Source organism: Hevea brasiliensis, unplaced genomic scaffold (assembly GCF_030052815.1).
Source record: "Hevea brasiliensis isolate MT/VB/25A 57/8 unplaced genomic scaffold, ASM3005281v1 Scaf218, whole genome shotgun sequence".
Classification (NCBI taxonomy): Eukaryota; Viridiplantae; Streptophyta; class Magnoliopsida; order Malpighiales; family Euphorbiaceae; genus Hevea; species Hevea brasiliensis.
In genome coordinates, this window is record NW_026614716.1 from 97821 (window position 1) to 117513 (window position 19693).

Genomic DNA, 19693 nt, shown 5'->3' on the forward strand with positions numbered 1-19693 from the left:
ATCAAGCGAAAGTCTGGCTTGAGAGACACTCGCTGGCAGAGGTTGGATTAAGAGAGCTGTATAGGGGATCAGCTCCCATATATGTACTGTTTGAATATTATTGGGTGTTTGAGTGCTCCAAATTGCATTTTCGCTGTTATGATATAATGTGTATGAAAATTTTGATGGTGTTGCATTCCACTCCTTAGGATGCATTAGCTCTAGGTAGCTATAGAAATTGTAGTTAAAATTAGTATTTTACTCTCTGAGTCGAATGCTTACTCCTCTTCATCTTATTTTTTCAGGCTATAGGAGGATTACTTATTGTGACTAACCTGCTCCTCTTCTTCGCAGATCAATTAGTATATCTAATGTATTTTATATAATTTAGTCAAATTTTAGGCTCCGCATGTGTTAGAAGTATTTTAATCAATTTGGGACTGTAATATAATATTATGTTGAATTTGTATGAACATTAAATGCATGCATGACTAGATGGGATGAAAGAGCTGAGCTCCCATTGGATTTTATGATATTATGAGTATGTGGATGGTGAGCTGAGCTCTCCAAATGATTATATATTGTGTTTACAGGTCCGGCGAGTTAAAAACTCTCCGTTACATGGTCTATATTATGGCCGGACTCTATCCGATTGAATTCTTGAAATTGGGCTTAAAATGGGCCTTAGGATTGGGTTAAGGAATAGTTAGGCTTACTACGGGCCTGGGAGGCTTTAGGCTGACCTAGGTCCTAGTACCGGTCTGGCCCATAAGTTGGGTCGTGACATTAACATCAATTTGAAATGGGAAGATAGAAAAATCTGTTTTTCCAAGAATTGGACTTTCAATTTTCTAATTAATAAACACATAATTTATATATTTTTTAAAGATATCTAGAAAAAATAGAAAGCTTTTATTAAGTAAGAAAACTCTCCAATTTTTCAATTATATTGATCTCAAATTTTTTTTTAATTCAAATATATTGAAAATTTGTTAATAATATAAATAAGAAAATTAATAAGACTTTTTTTTCTTAGAGAACACATATTGAGAAGTTTAAAAAACTTTATGTAACACCCTCACTGTAGCAATTCCGTATATTCCACAGTTCCGGTGACCGGTGTTGGTCCGGACAGCTAGAACGTTTAGAAAAATATTTAGATTAGAGTGAGAAATCATAAATAACTCAAATATTAATAAGAGAAATTTAGGAAAAATTTTAGAAATAAAATATAACCAAGTTAAATGAGCCGGTGCCCTAGTGATGGGTAACCTAGTGGGAAGTTGCGGTTTTCGCAGTTAGGAGCCCTAAAATTGAGAGAAAATTCATGAAATAATTTTTGGGACTCCAAAGAAGAGTCATTGAGGTTTTTATGGCATTATAATGCCAAGAAAAGGCTTAAATTTTTTTTTTCAATAGATACAGACAATTTTAGTTCATTAAGCTAAACGGAGGACATTTTGGTCATTTCGTCTTCAGAGATGATTTTTGGCCAACTTGTCCAGTTAACTAAATAATTATTATGACATAAAATATGAATTAATATTTGTGAGAAAATAATTAAAAATGAGTAAAAGAAATGAGAAAATAAAATAAAATGTAAATTGAATTATTACATAAGCAATTATGTCATAATGCATAAAAGAAAATTTCCAACAAATTATAAATTCTAACCAATGGGAAATGGACGAACCAATTAAAAAGAGATAAATACAAATGAGTTGAGGTAAAAATGAAAACAAAATTCTGTAACTTATCTTCCCATTTCAGCCGGCTCATCCTCCTCTCACTCCTCTCACCATTGTTGATCACAACTTCTCACTAGAAATTCTTGATAAAACACCCTAAAATTTTAAGCTCGTTTCACAAAACCTCTTCCTCACCCCTTAAACTCTCTCTAGCCAGCAAAAAGAAGAAGGAAAAGAAAGGTTTTGCAAACTTGGGAGTTAGCTCTAATAAGGTTAGTGTCCAATTCATTTTCTCTTTCTTTCAAATTTCTTGTTAGAATGATAAATTGAACTAGGATATGTGAAATTCCATCAAAAATAAATATGTTAAAGTGTCACCTCATTTTCGACAACCATGGACTTATGAGGGTTTTGATGATTTCCTTAGATTAAATGAGTATATAAGCTGCCTTTGATATGAACTTAACACTTAGCACATTGAATTGTAAGTTAATGGAAGAGTAGAGAAATTGAGAACTTAGGGTTTTGAGCAAATTGAGGTTTTGCTCCTATAATAGTGTAGGAACATTTTAATGGTCAACTAGTGACCATTTGGTAAGTTTTAAACTTAATATGAAGTGAATTGAGTTATTGAATATTGAAAAGGGTAGGCTGCCTTGTGTGCTGCAGTCTAGACTCTTGGAGTCTAGTGTGTTTGTAGAGCCTTAACTGAACTTGTATAGCTCCAATTGGTGTAAGGCCAATTGGAGGTGAAACTAGATACATAATGCCGCAACTTTGATGAAGGAACCCTGCCCAGAAAACCAACCTAAGTTGCCTTAAAAATTAACTTAATCCGGATGACCAATATGCTGTCCCTGGAAAATGACCAAATGAATAATGTTTATTCATTTGGTCATAACTCAGTGTAAAAATGTCCACTTGACCTTAATTTGATATCAATGGAAAGCTTAGACAATTTAGGATAACTTTCATGAAGACCATGACTCTAAATTCTGACCAGAACTAAATGAAATTATCCATCAAAATTAGGACATCAAAATTGCAGAATTGATTCTACCCAGAAATTCTGGAAAAATTATAATCCGGTCAGTTATGGTATTTAGGCCATAACTTGAGCTACAAAACTCCAAATGGAGTGATTCCAAAAGTGAAATGTAACTAGACACAATAAGGAACAACTTTGGTGAAGAACATTTGGCCAAATTCTCACTGTAAAATGGCTTAATAGAATAGTAAACTCTAGCACCCAAAAATTGAAATTTCGATTTATTCTCCATTGGTTAGAAGTATAGATTGGCAACTAATGCCAACACTTTTAGGAACCAAAATGTGATAAATTTATATGATTAGGACTCATGTAACTATTATGCATTGAAAAGTCAATAATTTGACATAAATAGTAAAATAAATAGTAACCTTATATGTAAAACATGAAAATTCAATCAACAACTTTGTAATGTGCCCTAGTACACCTAGTAAGATTGGTTTGGATAGGTTGGCATGCCAATAGGGTTCAGTTAGCAGTACTGCACATTGCATTGTGTCATTCTATGATTTTATGGCTTTTAGCCATTCTGATATCAGTGTGATACTTGGCCTTGTGCCCAATGTTTATTACTTATTAGTCGCTCATTGCCACTGCCAGGAGATACATACGTGACCAATGGTGTGACAATCCGAGGTACTTGGTACCTAGTGCCAGTTTACCCATTTATCCAGTTAGTGCCAATTTACTCGTTTATCCACCCCAGTCATCCAGTATAGGTTATTTGGCAACCAAAAATGGAAGTTGATAAATTTAATGAAATAATTGATATAACAAGTGCCAAATAAATAGACTACAAATAATTATTAAAAATTTATCTGCATGAGACATTAATATATACACTGCATATTTAATTTATTTTAGTTCTTTTTATTTTATTATTGGCACTACTAAGCATTATTGATTAGCGCGTTGCTTTTTGCCATGTGTAGGTTCTGGAGAAACTGACAGAGAGCCCAATAGACCACAGACTGGGTGATGCCGTTTACAATTCTGCATAGTATCTGTGTCACCTCACAGACTTCAGTGCATTGGTAGAACACTAGATTCCATTTTGGTATTTTGTAATTAAACTTTTATTTTCTCATGTATAGTTGAAACTCATGTAATATATTTTGGTATTAATGTAAATATTTGTAATTTGTGTTTACAAATGAAAATTGAGTATTTATTTATGATTTGTATATGATTATCATGTGAAATGCATGAATGACAAATAGAAAAATTTATGAGAAATGGTTGAGAAATATTAAGATTATGTTGATATAATGGAGTTGAGAATGATTGAAAATGTATTGGAAGTGTTTTCCACAGGTTCCGAAGAACTGTTTTCTCCATTTTTAGCCGGTACTCTGTTGGATTTTCTATAAAATTTTCGAAACTTCAAATGAATTTATAATTTCAATAAATGACTTAAATGAGTCAAATTTCACAAATTAAATTTTATCACCATAAAGTAATAAATTAGGGAAGGATAAAAATAATTGGGATAGAATATGGTATTCCGATACACTATGTGACATATCTTACTCGGCTACATTGTAGACGGGTAAGGAGCGTCACACTTTATATATATATATATTATCAAATATCAAAAGTATTCTAACTTATCAAGGAAAAATTTTACCTGATATCTCATTGTTTTCGTAAGATACATCATATTTGAAATATGAGCGTAATACAAAAAGGCAATAAACAAGAGGGAGGCATAAAATACTATCATTTTGAAAAATGACTAGAGATAAGAAAGTACGTAATTCAATTTAGTTAAATTAATTTCAATTTCACTATTTATCTAGAACCGCCTCAATTATATAGTTAAGGTAATTTGTCAAAACTAATATATATATATAATTTTTCTTTTAAAAAAAAAACAATATTTGTCTGCCATTTGAGGCGTAAGTTTTCTCCTGTAGGAGGAGCGGTTTTTCTCTCAAGATTTGTCAGGGACAAGTTTTTCTTTTCCTATCAAGTTTCTTTTTCTCTGTCTATCCTTCTTCCCTTTAACTTCTTTCTCTGTCTAACCATGAGTCAAACTGATGACTCATTAATGGAGCTTATCAATAAAACTGAAACTCATAATTGTGAAGAGCCGATGCTGGAGTTGGTTGTATCCTCTGAGTCAGGACAACAGCTGATAGATAACAAGCTAGTAGCAAAGATCCTTGCAGCTAGGAAATACAATCCTTAGGTTATCAAAATAGTGATGGGCAAGATCTGGGCAATCAAAAGCGAATTCAGGTGAGAAGAGGGCCAAGGTGTTTTCATTCTTATGTTCGATGATCCAGAGGAGAAGGAAAGAATATATGAAGGGGACCTTGGTTGATTGATAATAACCAATGGTCCTAAAGAAATGGCCACCGGATAAGTCAATAACGGCGATTGATTTCTCTACAAATGCTTTCTGATTCAAATAGTGGGACTTCCTCCTATCAACTGGAATGAGGAGAATGCAATCGAATTGGCAATTTATTCAAGGGTTTTATTCAGATGGACAATGCAAACAAGTGTATGGAGGAATGGCTAGCTGCTATGCAAATCAAAGTCAGGTTGAGGTAAGTAAAACACTCCTTCTTGGTTTTTCTTATCTAATTATGGCGATAAAAGGAATGGGTGAAAGTTAGATATGAAAAGCTTCCAATCTTTTGCTTCCGATGTGGAATCATTGGCCATATAACGAGGAATTGTGATAAGTTCCTTGAACGAGTTGATGCTGGGAGTTCCTCGCCTGAAATTTGGCCTTTGGCTTCAGGCTAAATCCTCAGCTTCAAAATGTCCTTTTGTTCAAGACAAAGTCTCAAATCTGTAATGCCTCTTTCCTCCCTTACCTAACTCTTCATCTGTTCAACACCTTGCATCGGGAGCGTGTCCTCTTTACGCTCTGCCACAAAATCAATCTCCCATCTTGCTTGATGTCCCTATCAGCATTAAATGTAAAGAGGCCAATGAGCAACCTTCTGTTGCTTTAGCAGATGTCGCAGCAGATATTTCTGATTTAAGTGCTCTACCCAAAGATTTCCTTGACAAAGGCAAAAGTCCCATCTTAGAGACATAAGGGAGGGCAGAAGATACTGACAAGGGTTCTCCTAGAAGTATTGTTAAGGATACCCTTGAGCCTCTGCAATTGCATATTAATGAAGAGCAGCAATTGGAGGCACATGCTATCTTGAGAACTGTTTCTACAAGCTCAAATGTTCGGATAAAATGCAACGTTGATGGAGAAGGTGATCAGATGAATATGGGCCTCAAAAGGACTTGGTATGCTTCGAATCCAGAGGTCCAGGTGTGCTCAGATAACCCAAATAAGTTAAACACTTGGGCCCTAAGGAAACGATCCCTCCAAGCTGATTTGTGTAGTCTCAAAATTTCACAGCCCAACCCACTTGATCCTCAAATTTGTGAGCCTAGACCCTTTGACTTTCTAGTACATCTTGCTTGCAATCTCTTTAAACCTGATGTAATAGTGGCGGGCCCAAATCCAAAGGAGATTGTTGAGATATTAAATATTAAGGGCCCTAATTAGCTTTTGGATCAATGCGAGCTAAGGGATAAAAAAAACTCAAACATCGATAAGCCCACAAGTAAATATAGGTCCAGTGTCCACTACAGGTGATATTGGAGAGAATTTGCCAGCCCCTATGTCTTCACAGAATGTAATGCCAGCAAGAAAATGGAAGCGAATGGCTAGAGATGGTTCTTCAGGTTCGCAAGATCGGGAGGGAATCTTCTTAGGTGTTGGTTTAAGGGGAGGTGTCGTATTTGATTCAGATAAGGAGTCACAGAAGAATGATGTTTTCTCTGAGGCCTTAGTGGCTGGCCTAAAGCCACCGGTGAAACCATGACAACCATTGCACAAGCGCCAGGATTGGGCAACCACTGGTCAGTTTGAGCTCTTAGAGAGCTTATAAAGAAATATCACCCCTCCATAATCTATCTCATGGAAACAAAGAATAAGGTAGGATTTATGGAGTTCTTGCGAAGGAGAATTGGAAGGGATTTTGGGAACAGCTACTATGTGGAGCCGAATGGTCTTTCAGGAGGACTAGCCCTTTGGTGGAATGATAACGTTCATATAAATATTTTGGCTTCTTCTAGCAATATTGTGGCTTAGACCGAAAAGGATATCCTGCCCGGGTAGCGCACCAAATCCTCATAAGCTCTCAGTCTCCATGGGCCGCGCACGGCCAGGGCCCAAGCCCACCACGACTCCACTTGCGCAGACTCTGGGTTCGCCAGGCCCACTCTTAGCAGAGTCGTTTTCGCAGGGCGAGACTCGGGCCGAGACTCCCGGAACGTTACGAGGCTCTGATACCACTTAGCCCGAAAAGGATATCCTGCTCGGGTAGCGCACCAAATTCCTCATAAGCTCTCAGTCTCCATGGGCCTCGCACGGCTAGGGCCCAAGCCCCCTCTGGATTCAAACCCCCTTTCAAGCAAAAGAAAGTAAGAAGGTCAGTAAAATACTTTCGAAAGAAAAGGACGGGTACAAAGAAGTCTGACAGATGCTATATCTGTGGCAACCGAGGCCACTATGCCAAGAACTGCCCTAAGAACCCCAATAAGGTAGTTAAGCTATTACAACACATACAACAGGCTTCTCACATCTCCCTGGAGCATGATGATGTCGAATCCTTGTTCTCTGAACAGGATGAGCCCGATGAAGATACAGTCTTTGCCCTTGGAATGGATACTGGAACAGAAGAAGATTACTCAATCACTTCAGAAGAATCCAGTTCGGATACTAAAGCCCATTACCCGTCTTACCTGGCCCAACATATCCAATCTTCCCAATCCACTTATGGCCCAGACACTATTCCAATTCGTTTAGTCCCGATTCATATTTTGGAGGATAGTGTCCTTCGAAGTGGTGAAGAGAAAGAAAGAGAAGAGGTGAGGTTAACAATCTCAGAGGGAGAAGGGGTTTGGATATGAGTTTCAGAAACAGGGTTAAGTGTTTGGCAAGCCATATTTGGTACGTGGCGTTGTGGCCAGAGATCGCTCTACCTTCTAGGAAGGAATTAAGCGATTCTTGGTTTCAGTGATATACCAAGGTAAGAGAAGATGGCAGAAAACAGAGATACAAAGATTAAGAGAAAATACCAGAGCTGGAAAAATTCTCCCCTACTCACCAGTGAAGTATGTATAATACAATCATAACCAGGCTCTGATACCAAGATAAGCCGGGAGCCCTTACCACTCATAGAATGAACTCATGCTATGCCTCTTCCCTATCCATAGGTACTCTCTGGCTGTGCCCTTTTGTTCATTATACAAGTGATAATGGGACCGTCGCACCTTAATGTCAAAACAAAGATATTTCTGATACACAGGATCCTCTTAAAGAGGCAAGTGTAGAGCATACGTATCTCTGATTATAAGAGTATGATACACATTCAAAGATTTTCAGAGAGAAGGAGAAGAGTTTAGAAAGCCATAGAAGAGAACTTCAGAGAATATTATTGAAAGAAAACTGAGTCTGAACACAACTGAAGAGAGCAACTCCTTATATAGGCGAGGAGGCTCTTAACATTACAGGCAACCGGTTAGAAACTGGCTACCGACACTCTTAAAGCAACATAAAGAAAAGCAAAATAAAGACAGATACATTATTACATTATTGACTGTCAAACTTTTTAACTTTTATCATGGAGTGGCAGACAGATTAAGGGTGTCAAAGTCAGAGTCGTCAGAGTCGATTCTAAAAAAGTCCTTTGGGCACTGAATGGCATCTCGTGACTCTGTGTCCATTGGATCCTGGGAATCTTGCCACATGGGATGGGTCCAGTCAATGGGCTCATCAGTGAGAGACCGGATGGGACCAAGTGATGTACAATTCACATGGGGAGGCACCGGGCAATAATAGCTGTTGATTTCACAGAGGTACTCAGCTAGTTGCTTTCTCAAGGGTCCCATGGCATCTTTGTCAATAATTGACCCTTCGTAAGTCCTCCACTCATATTCAGTATTCTGGGTCCAGAGGAGTCCATCGGGCCTTCTAGAGAAAGGCCTGTGAAAAATGAACAAGGTTCTGATGTTGAAAGCGAGAATGGGCCTGTCTTCTATTCCATGGGTGTCTATGATGCGTTTCAGGCTGTAGCGCCATGCTGAAATGGGCTTGAACCATTCTAAAAATTTGGGCAACTTAAATTTTGCAACTTCATAATTATGGGCTTGTATTGGGGATTTTAATTCCATTATCTCTCAAGATGAAAAATGGGGAGGAAATGACATGAGGAACTCTCGTGTTCGAGGATATGATACTGATTTATTAATCAAGTCGCTCTTTTGGACTTAGAGTGCAAGGACCTCCCTTTACTTGGTACAATAAGCGCTTTGAGGAGAATGCTATTCAAGAACGCCTTGACAGTAGTCTTAGTCTCGATTTAGTGGAGAGAATCCTTTCCAAGGCTTATGTTGTACATGAATCTTTGTTAGGCTCGACCACGGGCCTATAGTTGTGCTCCTAGAGTCTCCTATTACTCGAAAAATTTTTTTGTTTCGGTTTGAGGAAAAATGGCTTCAGCATCCAGATTGTAACTCTCTCATAGCAACAGCTTGGAAACAGCCAATTACAGGTTCCCCCATGTTCTCGGCGGTCTGAAGCTAAAATCATGTTGAAAGTCTCTAGCCGGATGGAATCAAGTGTTTTGTGGTAATAAAGCTAAAATTAAGAACCTTCATCTTCAAGCTGGAGAACTGCATAATCATCCTATGGAGGAGAGGAATAGAGAAGTTGAATATCGATATTGTCTCGCCTCAATGAGTTATGTAAAAGAGACGAAGCTCACTAGAAAACATTCTTGTATATCATGGTGATAGAGGGGACAAGAATACTGCGTTTCTTCCATTTATCTACCATCCAAAGGCGGCATCGCAATTCAATTGTTAGATTACGAAGCCGATGGTGAATGGATTGACACTGAGCATCATATAAAGGAAGAAATAGTTTCTTACTTCCGAATTTATATAGTAAGAGCCCCACTCAAGGCGAAGAAGATGTTATTAGTTTCCTTCCCAAATGTGTTACTCTAGAGATGAACAACTCCTGCTAGCTCTGGTGATAAATGAGGAAATTAAAAGCTGTTGCTTTTGCTTTAGGAGGATCAAAGGCTCTTGGACCGGATGGTTTCTCAAATGCTATTTTATCAACAAAATTGGGATACAGAGGGGAAGATGTCTGCATTTGTGCTATCAAAATTGTTTTGTATCTGGTTATATGCATAGGGAAATCAATAGAACTAATATTGTTCTGATTCCCAAATGTAAAAGTCCCTTTGCAATTAATCAATATAGACCTATAAGTCTATGCAATTTCCTCTACAAAGTTGTCTCCAAAATTATTGTTAATAGGCTAAAACCTTGGATGGATTATCTTATTTCTCAAGATCAAGCAGCTTTTATCCCTTCAAGGGCTATTCAAGATAATATTATAATAGTTCATGAAGCTTTCCACTTTTTAAGAACTTCTAATAGTAGAAGTCATTCCATGGCTATCAAACTTGACATGCATAAGGCCTATGACCAAGTTGATTGGGATTTTTTGGAGAAGGTTCTTACCCAACTCAGTTTTGACAGAAGATGGGTGAAGCTTGTGATGCAGTGTGTATCTACTGTTAGTTTTTCAATTCTTATCAATGGTGCTCCATCTGAGTCTTTCATACTTACTCGAGGTCTCAGGCAAGGAGATCCTCTATCACCATATTTGTTCCTATTTGTTTCTCAAGCTCTCTCTAGTCTTATTGCTCATGCAAAATAATTAGGACAGATTAAAGGCCTAAAGATCAATAGAACCACTCCGGTCATTACAAATGTCCTTTTTGCCGATGATACTTTGCTTTTTGGGAAAGCTATTAAAGGTGAAGCTATGGCTATTATCAGTATTATTGACAAGTATTGTAACACCCCAAAATTTTAAATTTTATTATTTTATGAGTATTATTGATATTTTAATTTTATTTAAATTTTAAGAAATTATTTGAGATTTTTCGGATTTTAAAAATCGGGTTCGATTTTCCGAAAATATAAACTTTGATGATTTTAAAAGTTTATTTAAAGACCACGTGGCAAAACTAAAAATATATTTGGAGTCTACGAATTTTTCTGAGTTTTCTGAAATTTTTTCGGATTTTTTGGACCTCATTTTCGGTCCCGAGGCATAGTAAAAATTTAAAATTTTGTATTCTGAATCGAACTGGCCGAATCGAAAAGAATCGGATCGGACCGGTTGAATCGGACCGGCCTTTTCTTCTTCTTCCTTCTTCCTCCCCACGCGTCCCAACCCCTCTCCCTTTCTCTCTCTTTTTCTCTCTCCTCCCTCCTCCCCGTGCCGCGCCACCACCTCCCCCGCCACCCGACTTGCCGGTAGCCGCCTCACCCCTCCCCACGGCGGCCGCCTCTGAACGCCGGAAAGCGACTCACGACGCGCGCCTTGCGCGACCGTTCGTCTTCCCGGCCAAAATCCGGCCGATCCGGCCACCAATAGGATCGGATCTTGTGTCTAAACTCATCTACTCGTCGAGAGCTTTCCATAGACACCAAGAACACCGAAATCCATCAAGCGATTTGTCCAATTTTTGCCCGAGAAGTTTTAACCCATTTTGATTTTTGGGCTAGATTTCTCACAAACTGTAAACCCCATGAGAAAACTGAGAGTACCAGAGCGCTCCACTCGTCGAGAGCTTCTCGGCGACATAAATTTTAAATTTTTTCGACACCATTTTTCGGTGGGTCCCATGGAACTTTGTTGTGTTTTTCCGAGCATTAAATGAGTTTAGAAAATTCCATAAAATTTATGTACTAACACCCGTATTGTGGGCTTCGTGTAGGTATCCTCAATTCGCGGAAATTTGACAGTTGTCCGGGTCTATGAATTTCCGGCCAGACAGACCCGTTACCGGAAAAGTCTCCGAATTGGACCGAGGTTTTGGCTACCCGCATTGTCAAATGTCCCGAGCGCGTCCCTGAAGTTGGAATCGGCAAAGGTAAACCTGAACCTTATTTTTTCGTAATTTTCTAGTGCTTAAATAGGATTAAAAATCCATAAAATATTCGTGGTAGCTCAGAAAATTATGATTCTTTTTGCAATAGCCTAGTAATATTGCTAAGGACCGCGGGGCAAAGTTTTAGAATTTTTAGAGCTTGTTTGGGTAGTTTTTGCAAAAATGATCAATTATAAGGACTAAATTGAAATTTTACATATTGTGATGGATGACTGATTTGATGGGCCCAGGAGGGGCTGTGTGATGTGATTGAATTGTGGATATATGAGTTGCGAATATAGAAGTGTGTTTTGAGCCCTTTTGCAGGTTGGGTAGGTCCTAGGTATAGGGGAGACTCTGCCGGATTTTCGGCACGACTTAGGACGTATTTGGTCTTTTCTTGATTTGTATTGAGTCATTTGTATTAAATAATTATAATGTAATTGTCAGGTGAGCCGGGACAGCCTTCTTCCTCTGCCCAGCCGCCACAGTGACCATTGTCAAGTCTGTGAGTAAAATATTAATTTTAATTGTAATTTCACTATTATTATATGTTCAAGCATGCCCATGCATCACTTATATGCATATATCTATGTAGATAAACTTTAGGCACGATTTATGTTGCATTCATAACTGTGAAAGTGCCATGTATGTTGTTGTGGTAATTTGGAGCAGTGTGCGTGCGTTGGCGTGCGTGTGATGTGGTGTGGACTATGGATAGGACGGGTAGACACGGCTTGAGATTTTCGGGACCGGTCCTTGGGGTAGACACGGCTTGAGATCTTGGGGACCGGTCCTTGGGGTAGACACGGCAGGTTCTTCATTTGGGACTCGATTTGGTTATTAAGTGGAAGTCCGAAATGACTTCTTGGCAGATTGGAATTAAGAGAGTGTATAGAGGATCGGCTCCATATATATTATGATTGATATTACCAAATGCGTGAGTGCTCCAAATTACCTTTTGATGTTATGATGTGAAATTATTCTGGTGTTGCATTTCACTCTCTGAGTGCATTAGTTTTAGATAGTTATAGAGATTATGGTTAAAATTGATATTTTACTCTCGAAGTCGACGCTCACTCTGTTCAATATTTTTTCAAAGCTACAGAGGATTTTATTGTGGTTAACTCGCTTTTCTCCTTCGCAGGTTGTTTATCAATATTTGTGTAATTTTATTTACTCCTAGAATTTCCGCATGTGTTAGAAATATTAATTGATTCGGGTCTGTAATATAAATTGTTATGTGGACCTGTAAAATTACTATATGCATGTTTAATGGACTGGATGAGGGAGCTGAGCTCCCATTTATCTTTATGTTGATATGAGTATGTGGAGGGTGAGCCGAGCTCCCCAATTGATGATATATTTGGTTTACAGGTCAGGTGAGTCAAAAACTCCTCGTTGAAAGGTCCACTTTATGGCCGGACTCCGTCCGGTTAATTTCTTGATATTGGGCCCAAATGGGCCTTAGAGTTGGGTTAGTTAATAGTTAGGCTTACTACGGGCCTTGGGGCTTTAGGCTGGCCCAGATCCTAGTGCCAGTCCGGCCCATAGGTTGGGTCGTGACAGGTATTCAGCAGCATCAAGTCAGAAGGTCAATCTTCATAAGTCAAGCATTAAGTTTAGTAGGAAAACTCCTACATCTCTTAAGCAAGAGATTTTGAATATGTTTTCTATGGGAGAGATGAAATCTGAAGAAAAGTATTTAGGCCTCCCGTCCCTATGGAGGAGGTCAAAAGCTCAGGCTCTGAACTTCGTTAAAGAGAGAATCATGGCAAAGACTCAATCTTGGAAGCAAACATTATTATCCAAGGCGGGCAGAGAAACTATTATCAAAGCAATTCTTTGTGTTATCCCAACATATTCCATGGCACTGCTCAAATATCTGAAGAGTTTTTGCAACCAGCTAAATGGTTTGGTCTCAAATTTTTGGTGGGGAAGAAAAGAAGCAGAACAGAAGATTCATTGGGTCAGCTGGTATAATGCTTCCTACCCAAAGTATCAGGGAGGATTAGGGTTTAAGGATTTTAATATGTTTAATCTAGCTTGTCTTGCCAAACAATGTTGGAGACTTCTCTTGAATCCGAGGGCGTTGTGGGCAAGGATAGTTAAAGGAATTTATTTTTCCCACTCCTCTTTTTGGCAAGTTAACCCTCTGGGTAGGAATTCTTGGATTTGGCAAGGTTTATTAGCAGGTAGAGATGTCCTTAAAGATGGTTTTTGATTTAATGTAGCTGATGGTAGAAGTATTCTTCTATGGGATGATCCTTGGGTTCCTTATCTACAAGAGTTTAAAGTTGCTAGGCCTTTAAACTGTCCTTAAATGTGAATTTGGTGGCTGATTTGATTGACCACAATAATCTCCAATGGAAAGCTGATCTTCTTCATAGTTTATTTCAGGCAAAAGAGGCAGCTGCTATCAAGTTAATACCAGTTGCACCAATGGGATGTCAGTACTCTATTGTTTGGTACTTTGATAGATCGGGAGTTTACTCTGTGAAATCAGGCTATAGATTTCTGGTGAATAAAGCTCGTAATGCTAATGCTCAGCATCCTCATCAGTCTTTTTCCATATCTAAGGATGTATGAAAGTCTATTTGGAGTCTTGATATTCAACCAAAAATTAAAGTGTTTATGTGGAAAGTGATGTTAAATGCTCTCCCTTCGAAAAAAAATCTTTATCGCAGAGGAATTGCTCTTGATTTTAACTATCCTATATGTCAAAGGGAGGTGGAATCTATAGAACACATCTTGTTTTGGTGTGATCACTCCAAAGTAGCTTGGTTTGCAGGGCCTTGCCCCTATAAGCCAAATCTAATGGGTTTCAGATATGTTGTTCAATGGTGGGAGTCTGTTGTACATCATTTTCAGTAATGATCAAAAGATGCTGGCTGCTATAGCTTTTTCATGCTGGGAGATTTGGAAGTCTAGGAACAAAGCTGTCTTTAATAATTGTGTTCCAAATCCAATGGCTTCTGTTAAGAATATTTTTAGGTGTGTTAACGAGTTAGATCAGATTACAAACTCAGCTAATGCGACCCTTTCTTCTTCTCGTAATGATCTGCAGATTCATAGATGGATTCCACCTCCACAAGGGTCTATCAAACTCAATTCTGATGTTGCGTGGAAAGGTGGGAATAAAACCACAGCAATAGCAGTGATAGCTCATAATTCACAAGGGAGAATTGTTAATGGAAGAGTTAAACATGTTACATGTGCCTCACCTCTGATAGGTGAAGCTTTAGCTCTGTTAGAAGCCCAAAAGCTAGCAGATGCAATGAATTTAAGCTCTTTCATTTTGGAAGCAGACTCGGAGATTGCTATTACAGCCTTAAAGAGAAAAGTCACAAGCAGTTGGGAAATCCATGCTACAATCTCAGCCATCAAGAGCATATCCTCATCACACCCTTCCATTATGTTCTCGATAGTTAAAAGATTAGCAAACCGTGCTGCTAATTGTATAGCTAAATTATTTTTGAGTGGCTTATTTCCTTGCAATTGGATCAGCAATCGTCCCTTTCAACTTTTTATCATTCTGTATGATGGGCTTTTTAATACAAGCTGCATGCATTTTCCAAAAAAAAAAAAAACAATATTTATTTATTTATTTTTAAATACATTAAGACAACCTTTAGTTTCCTGATTTGGAAAGTGATATATACTCGCGTATACAATTTTGCCACATAGCAATTATGAAATGTCTGTGCTTGATTGGGTGAAAGGAAAGGTTAATTATTAGGTACTTCAAAAACATTAAAAAAAATAAAAAAATAATAGGTGAATCATTTTTATATAATAAGAAGTGGATTCCATCGGGTGCACCTAATAATTGCTCCAAAGTAAAACGTCAGAAGTACGCCTCGTATAGTAGTATAGAAAACGCCGATGAAGGTATGACGTGTGCATGCTTGATTTGCTGTAAGAAAAACGCTAACAAGAACGGCCCGCGCCCTATAAGAACCAACGAACGCAGATCACGACTATCACCTTTGGTCGCAGAAACTGTACCGGTAGCTGAGGAAGCCGAGAATTCTCCAATAAGAAAATTGAAAGGGTTTAGGGTTTCGTAGAAATTGGGGGAGGAAAAAAAAAACCCTAATAGCCATGGAGAGTGCCTTTGCGAGCGCCTCTGCAATCGCGGACCAGAGGCAAAAGATCGAACAGTACAAGCACATTCTCGCTTCCGTCCTCTCATCAAACGACGTCATTCAGGCCAAGAAGTTTATCGATCACAGTATCTTTCTCTCTCAGTCTTGTTTTGTTATTCACCTAATTTTTTTTTTAATTACGCTTTTGTTTTTAGAGCTAATAGTTCGAAAGCGTCAAAACGACTTGCAGTGTTGTCGGACGATGTGCCATTGGTGGTTTCGAGGCAGCTATTACAGACTTTTGCGCAGGAACTGGGGAGATTGGAGCCAGAGACGCAAAAGGAGATTGCCCATTATACTCTTGCTCAGATTCAGCCTCGGGTTGTTTCTTTTGAAGAACAGGTTAGTTTTAGATCATTTATTGGTTTATAGGCTTTATAAAAATATGAGCTGCTTTCTCTATGGAATGGATCTCCACATGAGACATTTTTATGCTCAAGTGATTTTCCCCAAGTTAGATTGATTTAATGTTATTGTCAATACATGTTGAACTTTTTATTGGTTTCCTTTTTATGTGATCGGTTATATGATTTTTGTAGTTGACAAAAAACTATTCTATTACGCTTTGTTTGGGGAGTAGAGGAGAAAAGAAATTTGATTTCTCCAATTTCTTTTGTTTGGACATGGGAGTAAGGAAGATAAATTACATTTCTCAAATCCTCTTAATTGAGACAAAATATTTCTCTTCAATTAAATTGGAGTGAAATGGAAGGAAATGTGGGACTTAGATGCCCTTGGTCAGAAGAAAAGAAAAGGGTATAATAGTTATTTTCTAAGGGAGAAATTTTTCTATTCTAATAATCTATTGGAACAATGTGAAGGAAATTAAATTTCCTTTTTTTTTCTTTTCGCTTCATTTCCCGTATTAAATTTCTCGTCATTTCCTCTGCTTAATTAAGGATCCAAAAAAATGTTTCATGTTTTCTGGGTAAGATTTGTAATTTAAGTCTTTTTATTGATAAGGAATTGTTTATTATGTGAATTGCAGGTTTTAATAATTAGAGAGAAACTCGCTGAGCTATATGAGTCTGAACAACAGTGGTCAAAAGCAGCTCAGATGCTCAGTGGCATTGATCTAGACTCTGGAATGAGGTCTGAGAGTAAGATTCTTTTATATTTTGTCATGGAAGTGGTAGATTTCTGCTTCTTTCTACTCCTTTTTTTTTTTTTGTTTAATGATGCATATTTGACAAAACATTTATTCTTATTATCCTCATCAGGGTCATTGATGATACATTTAGGTTGTCAAAGTGTGTCCAAATTGCTCGCTTATATCTTGAGGTATTGACTCTTTCATCCAAGATTGACTTATATGGTGAATGGATTCATTTGAAGTCCTTTTGCCCTTGTTGCCTGATTTTTTATATTATTTTGGTATATAATTTAATTTAGTAGAGCATATTATTGAAGCACTATAATAATATCTTAAGCATCAACAATTGTAATAACATGCTTGTTTTTACATACCCTTTGAAAGCAAGTGATGCTGTATTTCAAACCAAAATGTAGAAATTTAGGTGGAATATAACAAACTTCATCAATATTGCCTTTTATTGGCTGTGTAGTAGAGTTATCAGCCACCAGATGGATTATTTTGCCTAGACCTAGGCATTATTCTGGGTTGAGATGTTCTATGCCTGTACTCATCAGCTTGTGCTATCCTAGCTGCTGTGAATACGTCGCCACTTACTGCATAACTAATCTAGCTTTTAATACAGAAGATATTATTGATTGTTGTAGATTGATAACCTTGTAACCAAGATCTTTTCTTTGTATTTTAGGATTTGTTTAGGGCTGGAAGTGGTTCATTTGGTTCCAATTCACCCCCTATTTTCTTTCTCGTATGTCTTAAAAACTTTTACTGTATCGACTGTTTTCTTTGCTTGTTTATTTTTACAGGATGACGATGCAGTTAATGCAGAGGCTTTCATCAATAAAGCGTCATTTCTGGTTAGCAACAGCCAGCATGAAGTATTGAACTTACAATACAAGGTTCAGCATCATTCTGTATTCTCTGAAGGTAATTTAGTATGTCGACCGAAGCTTTATTGTTTTGTTAAGGTTGCTTTCTTCTATTTTGTCGTCAGGTTTGTTATGCCAGGATTTTGGACTTGAAGAGGAAGTTTTTGGAAGCTGCACTGCGTTATTATGATATATCTCAAATTGAGAAGAGGCAGATAGGAGATGAGTATGTCAAACTGAATTTTATTTACCAACTTCTTTTTCATTTTATTGTTCTGAAAATGATAGCACTTAGAATGAAGTTTTTCTTATTTTTCTGTTGTGTTCATTGAAGAACCATTGATGAAGAAGCTTTGGAACAGGCTCTCTCTGCTGCTGTGACATGTACAATCTTGGCTGCTGCAGGTCCTCAACGTTCTCGTGTTCTTGCCACTTTGTACAAGGTAAAAACAATTTCTTGATAAAAGTTCATATGTAAATGTAATTGGTCTAATTACAAAAAAATCCAAACCTTTTCACACTTTGGCAATCTAATCCAAACATTTAAATCTTGGCAAAATCAACCAAATTTTTAAAAATTTTTAAAATTTTATCCAATTTTTGTCAATCAAATTTTGAAATCCATTTTTCGACTTGTTTATAGCTACCATTGAACAGCCAACTTTACTACATTCACCTACTCTTCCATAATTTTATTTTGATAATCATTGAGCATCAAATAGTGATGAGATTTGGCGATAGTGTGGAGAATGTATGTGACTAAAACCATCCAATTTGACCAAATGGCTAAGAATTTTGATGCACCATAGATATCAAAATCAAGTTTAGAAGTAGTTTATGGTAGTGATAAGGTTGGATCAGTGAGAAAATAGAGTGAAAGAATATGTTGAAAAAAATACAATAAAATTACAACAGTTTTTCAAAATTTCTAAAATTTTGGATAAAATTTTTATAAAGTTTGAAAATCTGACCAGTTATGCCAAGATTTAAATGCTTGAATTAGATTGCCAAAACACGAAAAGATTTGGGTTATTTCTCTGATTAGGCCAATGTAATTTGCATTATACTGTTACAAGATACTGATGTATTGAGATATGGTGCAGGATGAACGATGCTCGAAGCTAAAAATTTATCCTATATTGCAAAAGGTTCTCTCTCTCTCTCTCTCTCTCTCTCTCTCTCTCTCTCTCTCTCTCATGTGCATGCATGCTTACTCACACTTGCATGTATGCAGCACATCTGCTTGTATTGCAGTTTTCATTTTTGCTTTTTTCCCAGTACCTTACAGTTTCTGCTAATGGAAATTTCATTCAAAATTTAAAAGGTCTATTTAGAGAGAATTTTGAGAAAACCGGAAATTGATGCATTTGCTGAAGAACTAAAAGCACATCAGGTTTTAAACATCCTTTCTACTGTATTTAGGGATTTAGGTTCATTTAACAATATAAGCATAATGAATGTCTCTTTTTTGGTGGCTCAACAGAAAGCTCTCCTGCCAGACAATTTTACTGTTCTGGATCGTGCTATGATTGAGCACAATCTTCTTAGTGCTAGTAAACTCTACTCAAATATAAGGTTTGAGATATGATGCTTTTATATTTCATTTTAATTTTACCTGGATGTGATCTTGTAATAAGCTAAATAATTTGCTTTGGTTTTCCACTTCTTCTTTGTCATAGTTTTGATGAGTTGGGCACTTTGCTGGGAATTCCTCCAAACAAGGTACAGTTCTATCCTAATTTCCATAGTTGTGAAAATTAATAATATTGTTCATCGCTTTCTTGTTAGTTTTATCATTGATTTAGCATATTGCATTAGCTTACAAAGAACTGAAAGCTTATCATGTGTTCAAGTCGATATTTCTTCCTACTTCGATATTTTATTTTACAA

At 37.3% G+C, this 19693-nt stretch overlaps 1 protein-coding gene across 4 annotated transcripts; it reads left to right on the forward strand.

Annotated features, from left to right (window-relative positions):
• The first annotated feature begins 15640 nt into the window (after positions 1 to 15640).
• LOC110640033 (COP9 signalosome complex subunit 4) lies at positions 15641 to 19626 on the forward strand. 4 transcript variants are annotated; one of them, XR_009146629.1, is made up of 11 exons: positions 15642 to 15927; positions 16032 to 16183; positions 16830 to 16933; positions 17062 to 17122; positions 17741 to 17833; positions 17929 to 18029; positions 18138 to 18246; positions 18907 to 18951; positions 19082 to 19196; positions 19287 to 19378; positions 19483 to 19531. XR_009146629.1 is itself a non-coding variant. In XM_058141742.1 (11 exons), the coding sequence occupies exons 1-11, from the start codon at positions 15798 to 15800 to the stop codon at positions 19562 to 19564; spliced, it is 1038 nt and encodes a 345-aa protein (XP_057997725.1). In that variant the 5' UTR covers positions 15642 to 15797; the 3' UTR covers positions 19565 to 19626. The 4 variants fall into 4 exon arrangements, 2 of the variants coding, with proteins under 2 accessions (XP_057997726.1, XP_057997725.1); XM_058141742.1 differs by having other exon boundaries at positions 19128 to 19196; positions 19483 to 19626; XM_058141743.1 differs by lacking the exon at positions 19082 to 19196 and having other exon boundaries at positions 15641 to 15927; positions 19483 to 19626.
• Positions 19627 to 19693: the final 67 nt, after the last annotated feature.

Bases quoted from the DNA above. Each gene is read 5' to 3' on its own strand.
- LOC110640033 (XM_058141742.1), top strand. From the start codon at position 15,798: ATGGAGAGTGCCTTTGCGAGCGCCTCTGCAATCGCGGACCAGAGGCAA. The intron at 15,928-16,031 runs GTATCTTTCTCT...AACGACTTGCAG, and splicing joins CAAGAAGTTTATCGATCACA to TGTTGTCGGACGATGTGCCA. The intron at 16,184-16,829 runs GTTAGTTTTAGA...TGTGAATTGCAG, and splicing joins TTGTTTCTTTTGAAGAACAG to GTTTTAATAATTAGAGAGAA.